The sequence below is a fragment of the Protopterus annectens genome, chromosome 6.part0 (assembly GCF_019279795.1).
Source record: "Protopterus annectens isolate FY-2018-M chromosome 6.part0, PAN1.0, whole genome shotgun sequence".
NCBI classification, from domain to species: domain Eukaryota; kingdom Metazoa; phylum Chordata; order Ceratodontiformes; family Protopteridae; genus Protopterus; species Protopterus annectens.
The window spans coordinates 1331693115-1331712140 of NC_056737.1; the positions used below are offsets into that span (position 1 = coordinate 1331693115).

The window sequence follows — 19026 nt, forward strand, 5'->3', positions numbered from 1 at the left end:
GGCAAACTCAAGAGGTTAGATACAAACCCGTATGTTACCTGGTGGATAGCCAAATGGTTCACAGACAGGACCCAGGAAGTTAGAATTGGGGAGTCCACCTCTACAAAGAGGCCAGTCACAAGTGGAGTCCCTCAGGGATCAGTCCTTGGACTGCTCCTTTTTGGCATTTACTTCTCAGAAGTCAAGGCCAATGTGAGTGCTCTCTGGCTGACTAAATTTGCAGATGATTGCAAATTAGGAGCTGTCATTAAATCTCACACTGACACAAAGGTTTTTCAGGAGAGGCTGACACAAACAAACAACTGATGTCAGAGTCATGGACTAAAAATAAATGCCAAGAAATGCATAATAGTATTCTTTGGGAAGTCATCCATCCCTGGTAACTATCACATTGATAACACACCCCCTACAGTTGACCCATTAGTCAGGGACTTAGGGACACACATAGACAGTAATCTAGCCTTTGATCATCATGTGTCCACAGTTGTTGTGCAACTTATAAACATGTGTATGGCATCTAAGTACAAGGAAGTCATTATTCCACTGTATTTGGCATTCATCAGACCTGTCATTGAGTACAGTGTCCCCTTTTGTATGTACCTAACCAGGCATATCCAACAACTGGAACTTCCACAGATGTTCCTCACTAAAAGAATACAGGACATAAATAATATGTCCTATGCAGACCACCTCAAGGCCCTATCCCTGTATTCTGTCTCCTACAGGCTTTTGAGGGGACATCTATGCCTGACAGACAGGGCATTATCAGATCCCATTCTGATAGACCTCCTGCATATCCACAAAACAAACAGTACCAGAACTACCAGTTCTAAAGACTTAAACCTTGCCTGTGATATAAATAGGGCCTGCTGGAGAGATAGGTATGTATTCCAGAGACTACCCCATCTATGGAACAGGCTCCCCATCCATGTGAAGCAGAGTTCCTCTCTAATCCAATTGAATGGTAACTTTATTCTGAAAATGTAATGTCTACTATGTAATGTGGAGCTTTACCAATTTACCAGTTCATGTTTCTGATTTTATAATGTATCTATACCCTCTATATTAACTGTATTTTGCTTATCTTACGTATCTGCATCTTGGATTGTAACTTTAATCTGAAAATCTAATGTTTACTATGTAATGTTGGAGCTTTTCTCCCCGGGCCTCCACTGAAAACGGGCTTCTGAGCCTAGTGGACCCCTCTCCCCAGTCATCAAACTGAAATAAAGAAATAAATAAATAAATAAAGTGCAACTTGGAAAATTGGATGGGAAACCGGAAATTCATCCCTGGTTTGGCACCTATGTCTCTGATGCAAACAGGTAACCTGTAAATGGTTCATTTCCCAGGCCCATGCTTACACTTATCAAGGGTATAAGAATTTGTCAGAGATTTGGGATGCATGGATAGGCTTAAAAAGGCCCTTGTGGTCATTACCTAGTAAACACCTATGAAGCTATTGGTTCATTTTCCTATGTCTTCTCATTCTACTTGCTCCATATATCAAATCTGTGGAAATAAGCCTTTCTCCCCGCCCCCTTTCATATATTATTAACTGTTGACAGTCATATATTTAATTCTAATATGCTAATACACAGGCTAAGTGTAACATTTAGTTAGATCCAACCAGATATGAGAACAATTTTGCATAGTCTACTTTTAGATGAATTAAAATGTTAACAAGTACAATTTGAATTTAGTCAATATATTGACAGCATTTTGTCTTATAAAGATCATCTCTGTTAAAATCATGTATACCTTAGACAGTCTGCTGTTACTAAGCACCCAGACATGACACTGCCTGCACCATTGCCTGCTAATAACCATGATGCTGGAAAACCCTTAAGACCTCCACTGTCACCCACTAGACGTTACATAAATCTCTGTCATCATAGCAGCCTGTAAAGAATCTTATTCAAAATGCACAACAAAAATTCTATAAGCAATTAATCTCTTCATCCATGTTCATGTTAACTAGCCAAATGGCAGCATATATTATTGAATAATTTCTCTCATTTCACCTTGTAGACTAGGTTTCACAAGACATCCCACCATTTTCAACAGGTACAATTTTATTCTTAATATGTTCTATGAGCATTGCTTCTACTTTCAAAGAGTTGTTTATAAACTCCATATGCATAAAGCTTTCTCTGTGAAAAAATCAAGCTATTTACTCTATTCTCACAGTTCTCATGGCACCAAATTTGTTCACTATCCATTTCCTACATAAAACATTCTCACAGTTCAGGTGTCCAAGGCTTAATGCCAGCCATTCTTGTGATAGGCTTCGTCCAGGTTTCTTCCTGTCTGCAGTTGGTAAGGCCCCTACAAGCACTAATCAGTTATCTATGAGCTTAGCAATACCCTTCCAGAGTCTGTTTATGACACTTAATATCTTATGGATGCCGCAGTGGTAGCATTGCTGCCTCACAGCAAGAGGTTCTCCAGTTCAATTCTCTGCTGGGGTCCCTTCTGTACATTGTCTGCACGTCCTCCCTGCATTCGTGTGGGTTTCCCCCAGCTGCTCCAGTTTCCTCCCACATTACAAAGACATGCATCTGAAGTGATTCTCCCCAGGCCTCTGCTGAAAATTGGCTTCGTTACAAGTCGGACTTGCCCGGTAAACAAATGTTAAATAAATAAAAATAAATAAATAAATCATCATCTTGGAAGACTTCAAGTCTCATCTACCATTCAGTGATGTTACCATAACTTTATTATTGTTTTGTTGTTACTATATTTTTGATAAGCGTATTTCAAGTGTATTCTAAGTCATCTACTTCCAAAATTTCTACTTCCTTTACAAAGATGTTTGAGTTACGTTTTCAGTATTGACTTAGTCTTTTTATTAGGAGCAAGCTTGAAGCCTATTACAAATTTTTAACAAGTACAAAGGTGAATGAAGGAACTCATAACCGCTTTAAACTTGGCATTAAAACCATATTCTTTACTGCATTTGAAGTAATTAACCTTGCACATGCATAAATTCACAGGCCTTCGCACTCTGTGTAATGACAATGAGAGTAGAGTTGTTGTTGTGTCTTTCAGCTTTTCCCAGTTAGGGGTCGCCACAGCAGAACTCCGGTCCGCTAATGATTGGTAGTTGATTTTTACGTGCCGAGTTACCAGCCCTGACGCACAACCTTCAACGAAGGTACGCCCATTCACGCATGTCTCCACGCACAAGACGGTCTAGCTGAGAATCGAACCGGGCAGCATCTTACTGTGAGGCGACAATGCTACCGCAGCACCACCACCGCGTGACAATGAGAGTAGAGTGATTGACTGATTTGATAAACAAAAATATAAATTTCTTTCTGCCACCTTGAGATGCAGTATATCGAGAAACATACTATCAAGTGTGGCTATGATACAGGGGATGGCTGTTCTAGAGCTGCTACCACTGGGACATTGGTTAGGAAGCATGCATGGTTAGGAATTCATCCCCTAGCAGATAATGACAAGAGGCAGCTACTAAATGCACCTGTAACAGAGATAACCTTTTTGACCTACTTTCACAAGAAATGTTTAAGAAATTTGGATACAAAGAAAAGACCATACAGTCTAACAGTGACAGACTGAGTAATGGTGCAGGTTGCTTTGTCACCTCACAGCAAGAAGTTCTCCGGTTCGATTCTCAGCTAGGGTGCCTTCTGTGTGGAGTCTGCATGTCCTCCCTGTGTTTATGTGGGTTTCCTCCAGGTGCTCTGGTTTCCTCCCATGTTACAAAAACATGCATTTGGAGAATTTCTCCCTGGGCCTCTGCTGAAAAATTGGCTTGTTTCAAGTCAGACTTTCCTGGTAAACAAATGTTAAATAAATAAATAAACAGTGCTTGCATCCATGCACCTGTATACTCCATGAACTGTTCCACAAAGCAGTGGCCTTTTGTAGGAAGCAGATGACAATGAACCAGTAAAGACAGTTTAGTTTTAAAAGAGAGGAAAAAAAGAGGCCAGGGCAAGTAAGGAAACCCTAGTCTGAGAGAAGAGCTCTTTCAAGCAGTAGTGGAACCTCTTATTTATGACTGCTTTTCTTTGTCCCCACTAAAAAAAAAAAAAAAAAAAAAAAACATGACTGTGAGAATTTTTCAGGAAAATGGTTTCTCCTGAACTCAAATAGATGGTTATGAGAAATTATAAGGCTATACCTCAGAGTTTTTGCATTTTTCCCTTCCTTGGCATACCACATTTACCTTTGAACCAGCTGCAACTGACCAAAGACATTCTTCTGTGGAGTGCAAGGTGATAGAGGCTGTTACAGCCACAAAAAAAATAAAAAGTCTTTTTACTCGAGGTTATTTGTAGTTCCCAAGAAATACAGTCTGTCTAGAACTGTCATAGATCTAACCTGCCTCGATAACTTTGTAGAACTGCAAAAAATTCAGAATTCCTGACTTACGGTTCTCCTTCCACTATTGCTAAAGATTATCTTTTTCGTCACTCATAACATGAATGTTGACTGTCTTCATAACTTATTGAAAAATCTTGCAGACAGACTGTACCTCAGATTCAGAGTGGGATGCTTCCATTCTCATTTCACCTCCTTGCCCTTTGACCTTTCTGTTGTTCCTTGAAAGTGCATGCCACCAGTCTTTAAGCACCTGAGATTGAAAGTATCCATATGCATTCATCCAGATGAACTCTTGATTCAGGCTTGTTCTCTAGATGAATTACAGGAAGTTCTAAGCTATACCTTCCATGCCCTTTGAATTTGGACTGTACCTAAACATCCAGAAGTTAAGCTTCTTTCTTTCACATCAAGATCTTTGTAGGAGCAGTTCTAACTACCAGTACCTGCACAATGTCCATACACCAAGGACAGGGTGATATTAATGAATCAGTTCTTCAGGAAGATTTCACAGAGACTTATCCTTCAGCCATTATTTTCCCAAAGGCCCTGATATACATGTCACTTCCATCTTAATGTTTCTCTGTGCAAAATGGCATATGAAGTTTCACTGGTGTTTAAGAGACCTTTGAAACCAGAACATTCTGTAGAAGAAAATATTCCTCTTATCCCTTTCATTAGGAAGGAATGTATTTGGTATGTCATTCAAATAAATAAGAACTCCAGCTCTCAAATCACCATGCCACAACCAAGCTAGAGGTTGACAAAATCTTAGTGGCAGACCAACGGAACAGGACTTCAGGAACCTTGTATGAGTGTAAGCTAGACTGGAATGTTTCTCTTAAAGTGACAAAGAAGTGGGACAATCCAGTTGAGTACCAGTTTAAATCCCCATGCAATCACAGCCTAAAGACATTCTCTTCTTAGAACCCCTGCCCAGCTGCCTTGGAAACCAACACCTTTCCTGTCTTCATCCAGTTCCACTCATTCCAAAAGTTCTTGTGAAGGCAAGAAAGAAGAAACAATATGCTTAGAAGGCTTTGAAATGCTTAGTGCAGAAAAGCCCCCCCCCCAAAAAAAAACAAAATCACAGCAGAAGAGTGAATCTTGAAAATTGCTCTTCTTCTTTAAACTCCTTTTTGAAGGGAGGGAAAGTCCCCCACACCCCCAAACTTATATATACCAACTCCAAAGTTGCCATAACATGGAAAAAGGGGAATGTTCCAAGAAATGGCAGCTTGTACTTAGTATATATAAGTCCAATGTTTCAGACATTCAATCTCTGCATTGCAGGACTTGGTCTGGTGGGGTCTGACATTACAAATGGTTACCAGAAATTCATCTAGACCATTGTCTATATAATAGATATATCTAATTAAGTAGTGCATTGAAACAATGAAACAAGTATCTATCTAAAGCTGTTGGACCAAAATATGATTACAATATCAAACTTTTCTAGAGGCAATATGTTCTGGCTGACTAAGTTTGACCAAGAAAAAAAAACACAAAAGACAGATCTCCTTTGCTTTACTTCATTTTTTAGACAGTGGGGTCACTGTGGGTGACTGTATACAATTCACACTCCTATGCAGTTTCTTATGACTTTTACTTCTGTCCACTATAGCATTATTTGACTTGCCTCTTAAATATTATTCTCATTGTATGCTTTTCTGATAGCAGAAACACTTCTGCAAACATGAGAAGTCTGAGTCTGAGATACTTTATAGGTATCTGAATGATATTTGCTGATATCGGTGGTCTTCACTGGGAAGCATTTTGTTTAAGTAGTAAGACAGTGCATGCCTTAGTTGGAGGTAGGTACGCATTGTTTGAGCACAGCCTTTAAAATTCTCTTTTAATTCTGTATCTTGTAGTCTTTACACTTCACTCCTCTGGTGTCTGGACCATATGTCAGTCATTTTGCTCATTTATCCCCTCTTCCATATCCTTGCAAATGGGAGGAGTAAAAGCTAGACAGCAGGTCTATAAGCCTTCAGTCTGCATATAAAAGAATGTTTTTTTTTCTGCTTCCTACCTACCTTGCTAATCCAGATATGTAATGTTATGTTATGCACAGATCCCTAAGTTTGTTTGTGTCTTTCGGCTTTTCCCGGTTAGGGGTCACCACAGCGGAACTCCGGTCCGCTAATGATTGGCAGTAGATTTTTACGTAATGGCTTGCCGGGCCTAACGCACAACCTTCAATGAAGGAACGCCTATTCATGCATGTTGCTACACAGAAGATGCTCTATCTGAGAATCGAACGGGCAACGTCTAACTGTGAGGCGACAACACGACCGCAGCACCACCACTGCAGTATACACAGATCCCTAAGCATGGTCCCTAATTTCTTTATATTCTCTTTACCCATCTTTGTTATTTGATAACAGTTCTTTACTTTTGCTAAAGGGTCTCTCATTCCCTTTTCTGTGATAGGAGAGTTGATCTTCAGACAGAGTATATTCAACCAAGTCAGCCCTCTAGCACCAGGGTTGTTAATACTAATAAGACTTGGGTCATTGGCATTCCATATGAGAGTTGGCAACAGTTCACATGTTGGAGGAAGGAACCAAGCTTTTGATCAGTACACTGGAGATCGGCACTTTAATGTGTGATCACTGATGCACAGTTTTGAAGTTTTGCTATTGAATATCGAAATTGCAGTATATTGTGGATTTTTCTTTTCCCCAAGATACAACAATCTTGGAGTTAGTCTAGATAAGAAGCATGTGACAGGGTGCAGCCCCCCCAACACACACACACAAATCTGAGGATGCAGGAGGCTTACATGCTCTGCAAAACACTTTTATTAGCTGTTTTTTTACTGCATTTTCAAAAGTGCTTCACTTACAAATATTGCATTATTTTGTGACTGTAATTGTATGTGCCACTCAGAAAACATTTACACATTCATTAGGAAGTGACTGGAGGATACAAAATCCTTAACTTCTGAGATGGCAAATCAAAAATAATAAAGGAACTGAAGTACGAAATGGTGAGGAGTCCATTTGTAAGAGACATTCTGTCTAAGCTGTTTAACTCCACATTCTTGTAGAAATGTATGCATTTTAAAATAGAGGGTGTTCAATGGGTGTTATTTTGATGTACTGTAGACTGTGTTTTCAGTTAATTCTATAATATTCCAACCGTTACCAAGGATGGTGTTTTGCTGCTGTTGGGTTAGATTCAAAAAAATGACATTAAGATGATCTTATTTTGTTGCTAAAAGTGCAAAATCAAATGCTAAGTTATGGCTTTTCCTGTATGTTTTGTAGGATATAAATGTGGATGAGTTTGAGGAAATCTTTAAGACGAAGGCTCAAGGTGCAGCTGTAGATCTGTCTACAAGCAAGCAGAAGATGTCCCAGAAAAGTTTAAATAAAGTGTCTTTACTAGATTCCAACAGATCTAAAAATCTTGCAATCACCTTAAGAAAAGCTGGGAAGACAGCGGAGGAAATTTGCAAGGGTATCCAAGCGTAAGTAGAAATCAAAAAAATGTTTTGAGTATGTTCTATCACAGGCAGGACCAACCTTAAACATAAGTGAACTAGGCTGATGTTCATCGTGCATACAGCTGCAGTAATCACAGATGGGTTTTCAGCCGTCAGGCGGTCCCTCGGTCGGCCGAATTCCAAAGTCTTGGTCCGGCGTTGGTTGTCGTCGCTTACTCTTCTGACGTCAGGAAGGCCAGAGTATATAAGACACAGCCGACACCATGTTCTTCAGTCTTTTTTGCCGTGCGGTGCCTGAAGCAGAAGCAGTTCGCAAGTGCCGGTCGGCCAGCTCCTGATTTACGAATATATTTGGAACCGAAGTCTTCATTAAAGCTAAGTACCCCGTTGGGGAAACTTTTCTTGCCTCAGACCGATGTCAGATAAAGTTAATAATTGTATTTCTTGTGGGAAGCAAATACCGCATAAGGATTTCCATTCCCTTTGCATACCTTGTTTGGGCCCAGACCACGACGTCTCGGGCTGTCGCTTTTGCGCTACCTTCAATAAACGCACTATCAAGCGTCGGGCGGAGTTCGCCCAACACTTTTAAAATGTCATCGGACACTCCGACTACCGTTTTATCCAAAAAATGCAAGGAAAAGGACCGACACGCGAGGCCCGCGGTCTCCACCGACACCACGCCGAAACAGGCTACACGTGGTCCGGTTCTCAGCGAGGCGCCTTTGCAGTCCCTGACTACCGACGACACTCCTTTGGCGGTGTCTTCTGTACCCGAGACCGCTGGGTCATCGGCCCTTTCCCAGACTACAACCGAAGCCCCGGCTTATGTCGAGCCTACTAATGTGGACAGATCCACCTCCACCCATGGTGTATTTAGGCCTTCATCTTCTTTTTCTATTAAGGCCTTTACTAAATCCAAAGCAGCCAGGCATCACACGAGGCCTGCTGCTCAAGGCCCATCTCCTGGACCCATGCCTAGGAAACAGATGCTTAAAATGGCTGAGGATCTAATAACTCTCATCAGAGGTTCTCAGCCCCCTCCTGACAAGAGACCCAGAGTGGAGGAAGAATCCCCCTCTTCTGATCAGGGATCCATTTTATCAGAGTATTCTGATGCAGAGGAACACTCTTACTCCTCTTTTGAGGATTCGGATGCAGGACAGTCCATTCCTTCTGTATCCCCCCCTGAGGATTTTTCTTTTGGGGAAACCTTGCACACCTTGAGGGAACACTTCCATTGGGAAGGCCAAGACTTTTCAGATTCCAAGAAAAGACTTAGGGAATTTCTTTGGTTACCTCAGCACAGACCTCTGGCTATACCCCCTGTTTTGGAGGTACTGGATGATGTCTATTCGGAGGCTTGTCTTAATCCTGATTCTCTGCCTCCTGCACCAGTAAAGCCTGATAGATATTACAGAGTACCCAGTTCTCACCAATTTCTTTACAAAAGCCATAATGCTGACCCTGAAACCATTTCACAAGGCCCTAAGGGATTAAAGGCCTCCACTGCCAAGAATCCACTTCCTGCAGAGAGAATCCAGATCTCTAGAAAGGTGGGGTAAGAAGGTATATACCTCGGCCACCCTAGCCATGAGGGCCTTAAACTGCCAGTTTCATATGATTAAATATCAACAGTTCCTGTTATCACAATTAAAACAAAATGTCTCAACCTGAACAACCAGATTTAAAAGAGTTACAGGATATGATGCATAGTGAACAAGTGGGTAAACACACCTTACAATGTGGTTATGATGCCCTAGAGGCCTCCAGTAGAGCTGCTGCTACAGGATCAGTCATTCGCAGACATGCCTGGTTTAGGGAACAAAATTTGCCTGATCATGTGAAAGCTAAACTTTTTGATGCTCCTTTACAAAAGGATGTACTTTTGGTACTAATGCTGAGGATATACTACGAAAATGGAAGAAAAAGCCAAATCTATGCAAACTGTCAAAGCTTTCTTACAGGTCCAGCCACCACGATTTAGCAGGAATTGGCCTTCAAAAAACTGGTCTTTTCCAGCCACTGACAAGCCCCAAAGAGGTAGATACAGACGCACAAGGGGCAGAGGGCAGTCACAAGGATCATATAGAGGCAGACAATGGCAATCTCCAGCACCAAGAGGTGGTGAAGACAGTGCACAACAATACAGGAAGCAAACCCAATGACTCCCTCATTGCTATGCCAAGCAAGTCTCAGCTGGCAGCACCTTTGGGAGGGAAACTAGCATTATTTGCAAGCAATTGGCATATTGTCACAACAGACAAATGGATACTGGATATTATAAACAGAGGCTACAAATTTCAATTTCACACTCTTCCAAAAATGAGAGGCATGCCAAACCTACCACAAAATCAAAGGGTAGAGGCACAACTGCAAATTTCAAAGCTCCTAAACATGAGAGCTATACAAAAGGTACCTACGCACCAACAAGGTCAAGGTTTTTATTCAAGACTCTTCCTTGTACCAAGAAAAGGAACTGACTGGAGACCCATTCTGGACTTATCCATCCTAAACACATTTCTACTCGTACCAAAATTCAAGATGCTCACATTACAGCAACTTCTTCCCATGCTGGGCAAGGAGTTTTGGCTGGTAACATTGGACCTCAAGGAGGCATACCTGCATGTCCCAATCAGACAAAGCTGCAGAAGATACCTCAGATTTCTTGCAGGTTCAATCCACTATCAATTCTCTGCGTTGCCCTTTGGCTTATCTACTGCACCCAGAGTATTCACAAAGTGCCTGGCATCAGTGATTGCCTATTGCAGACTTCAAGGGATACAAATTTACCCTTATCTGGACGACTGCCTGATCCAAGCGGACAGCAAACAAATACTACTGGAACATCTGGCATATGTGACACGGTTACTGCTTTCTCTGGGATACACCATCAACAAGGAGAAATCAAGGCTAACACCATCTCAGAAAATAACCTTCCTGGGTGCCAGCTTGGACACAAACACCCAGATGGCATACCTTACGTCAGAAAAACAAGGGCAATTATCCCAGTACTTCAAAACACTAGCAAAAAGTACCAGGCTTACTGCAAGGAAAATCCTGCAGGCTCTGGGATTCATGGCATCTTGCATTCTTCTAATCCCATGTGCAAAGCTGCATATGAGGAAACTTCAATGGTACCTAAAAAATCTATGGTCTCAACACAGTCATAGCTTGGAAGCAATTATACCAATAATTCCATGTCTGCAAAAGGAATTTCTATGGTGGGCCCAAGCATGTCAAGTAAACACAGGCCTTCCATTCTGCAAGCCTCAAGCAAAACAAGTCATAACCACAGACGCCTCAGATTATGCCTGGGGGGGTGCACATGAAGGACAGGTGCATTCAGGGCAGATGGTCCCAAAAGGAAAAGCACCTTCACATCAATCAAAAAGAAATGCTAGCAGTAATAAATGCAATTACAGCTTTCCAGGACTTCCTGCATCCAGGACAATTACTGATAAGAACAGACAACACCACAGTAATGTGGTACATAAACAAACAAGGAGGAACACACTCATACCCCTTGTGCAGACTAGCCATGACTCTTTGGAACTTGGCTCTGGAAAGACAAATCGAACTTCAAGCACAGTACTTGCCAGGACTGGAAAACACACTGGCAGACACTCTGAGCAGGAATATGACAGATCCACACAAATGGAAGCTGCATCCACAGGTGTTTACGGAGATAATCCAAGCGTGGGGGAGGCCAGACATAGATCTTTTTGCCTCCCACAGGAACCATCAATTGAAAAAGTTTTGTTCAAGGACCTTCCATCCAAAGGCCTGGAAAGTCGACGCCCTTTCATTCAGTTGGGCAACATGGACAGTTTATGCATTTCCACCTCTGCCTCTTCTGCCCAAGTTGCTTTTGAAAGCAAGAACAGACAAACCGAGGATGATACTGATTGCTCCAGACTGGCCAAGGCAACACTGGTATCCACTCCTGAGGAGCCTAACACATACTCCTCCCTGGTCCCTACCTCTAATACCTCTTCTGCTGATGCAGAACAGCTACAAAACCCTTCACAGTCAGCTGAAAACACTCAACCTCACTGCGTGGAAAATTCCTTAACACCACATCAGACTCTACTCTCCAAGGAGGTGCAGGATGTCATTTTGGAGGCCAGAAGACCATCTACAGGAAAAGCTTACTCCGCAGAATGGAAGCGGTTTTGCTGCTGGAATGGGAAAAGAAGACAGGATCCTAGAAAATTTAACTTGCCTCAGGTTTTACAGTACCTAGCTGAACTGCTGAACAGTGGACTTTCATTTTCTTCCATTAAAATACACGCCTCAGCCATTTCTGCAGAATTCAACACGGATCCTCCTTTATTTTCTCACCCTCTCTTACGGCAGTTCCTCAGAGGGGCTAAGAATATAAGACCTCCAAGGAAGCAACCAGTACCAGCCTGGGACCTTAATTACATACTAGAAAAATTAACATTGCCTCCCTTTGAACCTGCTGCCTCAACAGATCTGCAATATTTGTCCTGGAAAACAGCTTTCCTTCTGGCCATCACTTCAGCTCGTAGGATTTCTGATCTACAGGCCCTCATGGCGGTGCAGCCCTTCCTCATCTTCCATCAGGATAGGGTTTCCCTTCGTACTAATCCATCTTTTATGCCAAAAGTGGTATCCAGGGTAGCCTTAAACCAAGCCATACACCTACCTACCTTTTATCCTAACCCTCAAAACAAAAGGGAAAGGCTGCTTCACTCTTTAGACATCCATAGGCAGCTACATTACTATTTGGACAGAACAAAGTCCTTCAGGAAATCAGAACAACTTTTTGTGTCCTATGCCGTAGGGGCTCAAGGGAAACCAGTTACCAAACAGACCATTTCCAAGTGGATTGGCCACTGCATACGATTTTGTTACTCCTATCATGGGAAATCTGTCCCTACTGGTATCAGATCTCACTCCACCAGGGCCACAGCCACCTCTACAGCCTTCCTCAGAGGTGTGCCTACTAAGGATATTTTGGAGGCAGCCACTTGGAATTCTGTACATACCTTCACAAAACACTACCACCTGCCCTTATACTCCAGAACAAGAGCAGGCTTCGCCACTGCTGTCTTGCAGGGCATTCTGGCTCAACCCAGTTCCTCATAGTACCTACCACCCTATGCATAGCTTTGGGACTCTACCCATCTGTGATTACTGCAGCTGTATGCACGATGAACATAGTACAGTTTTGTACCTACCATAAATGTAGATGTTCGAGTGCTAATACAGCTGCAGTACAGGTTTCCCTCCCTCCTTCCCCTCTTGGTTAGGGCATGGGGCCTAACAACCTCTTCATACCTCCTGACTGGGTTATCCTGTTATGTTTTATTTGCTTGCTTACACTGATTTTGCATTACATTGCATTGCTTGCATATGTGGATAAGCTTTACTTATGTATTGCCTTCCTTTTGGGGGCACCTGACATCTGGGGCAAGAAAGACTGAAGAACATGGCGTCGGCTGTGTCTTATATACTCTAGCCTTCCTGACATCAGAAGAGTAAGCGACGACAACCGATGCCGGACCAAGACTTTGGAATTCGGCCGACCGAGGGACCGCCTGATGGCTGAAAACCCATCTGTGATTACTGCAGCTGTATTAGCACTCGAACATCTACATTTATGGTAGGTACAAAACTGTACTTTCCCAAAGGTACCGTGTAATTTGGGAGTGAGGGGGCATTGCCTTTTTACTTTGTATTTTTATTTCTCTGAAAGAACATTGATTCATTTGATTAATGGGAAAGTCCGATTGGGTAGGTGCCCATTTTCAGTCAAGGCCCGGGGGAGAAAAGCTCAAAAGTATTGCAAAAACATTTTTTAATAACAGTTATTTTACAATCTTCAAAAATAATACAAAAAGCATCTAGAGTTTAAATATTTATACCTGTTGGGTTTTTCTTTGTCTTTTGATTGCTGTTAAGATGTACATGTTAACTAGAAAGGGGAAGTGCACTTGTGGGAGACAAATTCCTCACAAGGACATGCATGAAAAGTGCGTATTTTGCTTAGGCAAGGCCCATGATCATATGTCCTGCCTCATCTGTCAATCTTTTGTCCCAAAAACACTTTGCAGCCATCTGTCCACATTAAAATTGTATTTGGAAAATCAGAGATTACAATGTCTTGCACTCGGTATGAAAGGTGGAGTAGGCCCATCTGAGGAGCTGCCGAGGAAGAAGGCCAATAAAATCAGGTCGGAATCCCATGCTGCACCTCAGGCATCCAAGCAGATTCTTATAGGTTCATAGGTTCATACTAGGCTATCTGCCCTAGGGCATTTATAAGCCTAGCCAGAATGTGTTTGGCTTTCGCCACCCATTTTAAATTTATTTTGCTATGCCCTTTTTCGAGGTTAGTATACTGTGCCTCTGTCTAACAGTGACACAGAAGTGATACCCGGGGTAAACCTACGATCTCCCATCCACTCATCAAGATTCCTCTTGAAGAGAGTCAATGAGGGACTCTGCCTAACCTGGACTGGGATTTTATTCCAGAGTGAAGGGAGCCTCTGGGTTATGAATCTGTCCCTCCAGCATGTCCTATTTATTTCAGTGCTGAGGTTCAAGTCTCTCGAGCGTAGCTCGATGGAATTTGGATTTTCTGAGGTGCAGCATGTCCATTAATTCCGGGTTGGACATGGCTTTATACGTCAGGCACAGATCGCCTCTGAACAGGCGGTATGCCACTGAGTAGAGCTGGAGTTTCTTTAACCGGGCAGCATATGGCATCTGTTTGAGCCCTTTGATCCTCTTGGTGAGGTACTTTTGGGGTCTTTCCAGTTGCTGCAGGTGTCTGGTAAGGTACATCCCAAAAGGGGCATTGTACTCAATTATGGGCCTGATGAGGGATGAGTAAAGAGGCACGATGACCTCCCCTGATCTAGATGTGAATCCCTTCATGATTAGGTGAGCTATATAAAATGTTTTTCTAACCACTTTGGCCACGTGGTTGTCAAATGAGAGATTGCTATCAACTTGGGTCCCCAGGTCCCTAATTACTTCTTCTGTACTTAATGGATTACCACCTATGTGGTAATTTATGGGCACTTTGTTTTGCCAAAGGGGATGACTATACACTTTGTGGCGTTTAGCTTGAGGCCATGGCTCTGGCACCAGTTGTCTGTTTCTATGAGGCCCTTTTGGAGGATGCTTGTGTTGGCTGGAGAGTCGATTATGGCACCCAGTTTGCAGTCATCTGCGAACTTGGTCAGCCACAGTCCTTCCATGTTGGCCTGTACCTCCGAGAAATATATACCGAACAAGAGAGGTCCCAGGACTGAGCCTTGTGGGACACCACTTGTAACTGGTTTGGAGTCTGACATGGCTCCAGCAATTCTAACCATGTGGGTTCTGTCCTTGAGCCAGTTTGCAGTCCATCTAGTGACATAGGGGTTTATATTTAAGCTGGTGAGCTTATCTATAATGCCCAAGTGGGGTATTGTATCGAAGGCGTTTGCGAGGTCCAGGTAGGCTGTGTGGACCACCTTCCCATCATCAATGGCCTTGGTGACTGTTTCAAAGAAATCAACCAGGTTTAAGAGGCAGGATCTGCCCTTAACAAAGCCGAACTGGGTAGGATCCAGTGTCTGTAGGTCCCCAATATCTTTATTTATGAGGTCCATGATGATCCTTTCCATAGCTTTGCAGACCAAGCTAGTCAGGCTTATGGGGCGATAGTTTCCAGGATCCGTTGAGGCACCACCTTTATGGAGAGGGACCACTGTTACTGTACGCCACTCTTTGGGCACATATCTTGTAGTAAGGCTGAGATTGAACAGTAGTTTTATGTTTGGGTTTAGCTCTTCTTGGAGTTCATGTAGGATGCAGCCCGGGACACCGTCTGGTCCCATTGATGCTGTGTTTTTTGCTTTGGAGAGGGCGGCTCTTACCTGAGCATCTGAGATGCCAGGGGGCAGCACTCTGCTGGGATAGATATTTGCCCTTTTGGTGGGGAGGGGGGGGAGAAGTTTGGTTTAGCTCTTCTTGGAGTTCATGTAGGATGCAGCCCGGGACACCGTCTGGTCCCATTGATGCTGTGTTTTTTGCTTTGGAGAGGCGGCTCTTACCTGAGCATCTGAGATGCCAGGGGCAGCACTCTGCTGGGATAGATATTTGCCCTTTGGTGGGAGGGGAGAAGTTTGCGCTGAACCTGTCAGCTAGGATGTTGGCAATGTCTGTGGGTTCAGTGTATTTTTTGTCATTTTGGACTAATTCTGAGCACATCTGGGAATTACCACCCAGGTTCCTAACATAACTAAAGAAAGCCTTGTGATTATCCTTAGTGTCCTGTGCAATTTTTCTCTCAAGCTGGCCTTAGACAATTTTATGAGTGCCCGTAGTTTTTTGCTAATACTGATCAGTGATGCCTTCCCTTTTTGGGATTTTGCTCTATCATTTAGTAGCTTCCTCCTTCTATTGTATAGTTTGTTTATGGCTGGGGTCCACCAGACAGGACGTCTGCCTTTGGAGGATTGGGTCTTGGTTTTATTTGGGATCGCATGATCCATGCATTCCTGAAGGTGTTCATAGAATGCGTTTATAAAGGATTCTGCGGTCTGGGCCGTATTTTCCACAGGCCCGGGGCCTTTGAAGGATTCCACCTCGGTTTTGAGGAGTGTGAAATTTGCTTTAGAGAAGTTTTTCACTGTGGTTTTCTGGGCAGGTTGAGGCTGATGAAAGCCAGGGATCTTCTCAGACATCCATTTCCAAGCCAGGCCCGGGAACCTCAGTGGAAGCTGGGATGGTGGAAATTTTAAGTACGTCCACTGAGGCTAATACACCATCAGATCCTGATGGCGGAGGGGAAACACTGCTCATCCAGTCAGAGGGCCCTCTCCTACACTTCCACCCAAACAGATGTCAGCTCTGATTCTTTCTCCACCGGCTACCCCCTTGAACAGAAAACAAAAACTAAAGCATCCTGAGCTTCATCCGGTTCCTGGATGGGAAGTATTTTCACAGAGTCTTTTTTAAGGCATTCTAGACCCTGCAGACACAGCACTTACTACCTGCTCCCTCTCCTCAGCCCTCTTTAGAGGTATCAGAGGAAGACTGGTCCTCCTCAAAGGAATCTATTACTTATGAATCACAAATAGACTCCCCCAAGGATTTCATTACCCCAGAGGAGGAGGACTCTATTACTTCTGAGCCACCAGAGGAAGAATTCACCTTTGGGGACACAATCTCCCTCATGAGGGAACATTTCAAGTGGCAGGCTTCAGAAGTATCTGACACCAAGAAAAGGTACTTTGACCTACTTCAAATGGAGCAACCATCTCCTTCTGCTGTGCCCTTTTTGTTACGTGCATTCCAGGATGCTTTCTTAGCTGCTTCTCAGTTCCCAGACTCACAACCATCAGCCTCAAAACATCCAGACCATTTCTGTAATGTCCCTCAGGACACCCAGTTCCTTTATAAAAGCCCTCAAGCAGACCCAGCAGTTATTGCAGTCTCTGCTGACAAAACATCCAGACAATTGCCTTCTACTGCTCTCTACCCGATGGATAAAGACAGCAAATTCATGGACAGACTAGGGAAGAAAGTGTATACCTCATCTACTCTGGCTATAAGAGCTCTCAACTACCAAACACATATGGCTATGTATGTCCTGGAAACCATCACCAAAGCTTCTACCCTCCTCACTGAGGCTCCTGACTCTCCCATTAAAGCCCAACTTAACACCCTGCTTTCCACACCATCCCAAGTTACTAGACACTCCATCAAGTGCAGTTATGATGCTGTGGAAGCCTCATCAAAATCTCCTGTATCAGGCTCAGTTTTGAGACAATATTCCTGGATGAGACTACAACCACTCCCTATGGATGTTCAAACAAAATTACGTAACGCACCACTGGACAATAAGGCCCTGTTTGGCCAAGCCTCAGCAGAGCTTCTCAAATCGCTTCAAGAAAAGGGAAAAGAACTTCAAAATCTAAAACATTTACTGGTGTCCCCTATACCCAGATACCATAGGAACTACCCACAAAAGCCTTTCTTTGTTAGAAGGCAGTCCTCACACCCAGCTCCTCAGTCAAAGGGACGTAGAAAGCAAGGAAAAGCTCTACTACCAGGTTTCCCACCAACTCTACCACCACCCCCTTTCAGAGTCAGTCTGACCAAACCATACCACTTCCACTGTGACTTACCACCCTTAAACCCAAACACCCCCCTATCCCTTCATCTCATCCTCTCCCTACCCTCCTGGTGGATAATTATTTCAGAACAATGGGTCCTCTCCATCATTCAGAGGGGATATTTCATTACTTGGTGAATGTTACCCCCCCTTCCAAGGTATTCCTCAACCACCTCACCTTTTCCCACCCATCATTCAACAACTACTAGCTCAGGGCACCATAGAACAGGTACCCTACCCACAAAGAAACATATACTTTGACTCCAGAATGTTTATGGTACTAAGGAAAGATGGCCTATGGAGGCCATTTCTAGACGTATCTTTTCTAAACCTCTTTCTCAAGGTACACAGCTTCAAAATGATTACCTTACCCTTGCTGTTATCACTGATACCCACACAGGCTTTCATGGTAACCCTGGATTTGAAGAATGTCTACCTGCACATTCCTGTACATCCAGGGTGCAGGAAATTCCTCCACTTTGCAATAGGTTCTTGGCATTTTCAGTTCTTTGCCTTGCCCTTTGGACTCTCCACTGCTCCTTGAGTGTTCACAAAGTGTCTAACGCCCTTCATTGCTCACTGCAGAACACAGGTATACAAATATTCCCATATACCTACAACAGGTGATTTCCACCCTAACTCAATTAGGGCTTACCATAAACCATGAAAAGTCTCATCTTAACCCCACTCAAGACCTGGTTTTCTTGGGGTGCAGGATCAGAACAGACAGAATGAAAGCCTTCATTCCAGGCCAAAGAATCCTAGACCTCTGTCTATACTTCAACAATCTCCTCACCCACTCCTCCTTGCCAGCTTGGGAATTCCTAAGAATGTTGGCCACATGGCATCCCTTATACCCATGTTACCTCTGAAAGACTGCACGTGCGGAAAATTCAGTGGATCCTAAAGAACTTATGGAGCCAACACTCCCAGCCCCTGGACTCACCCCTTCCCCTACTTCAGTGTCTGAAGAGGGAACTCCAATGGTGGGTATCAGCACTTCACTTCAACAAAGGAACCCCCGCTACAGGTTCCAACCCCCATACAACAAGTATCCACAGACACATCAGACTTGGTG

The 19026-nt window shown here is 43.3% G+C and overlaps 1 protein-coding gene across 1 annotated transcript in view; it reads left to right on the forward strand.

Annotated features, from left to right (window-relative positions):
• Window positions 1-19026, forward strand: part of FMNL2 (formin like 2) — a 1741163-nt gene that overhangs the window by 1544821 nt on the left and 177316 nt on the right. The window contains exon 17 of the mRNA XM_044074902.1: window positions 7629-7831. Coding sequence (XP_043930837.1) covers window positions 7629-7831 — 203 coding nt within the window. The remainder of the gene's footprint in view (window positions 1-7628; window positions 7832-19026) is intronic.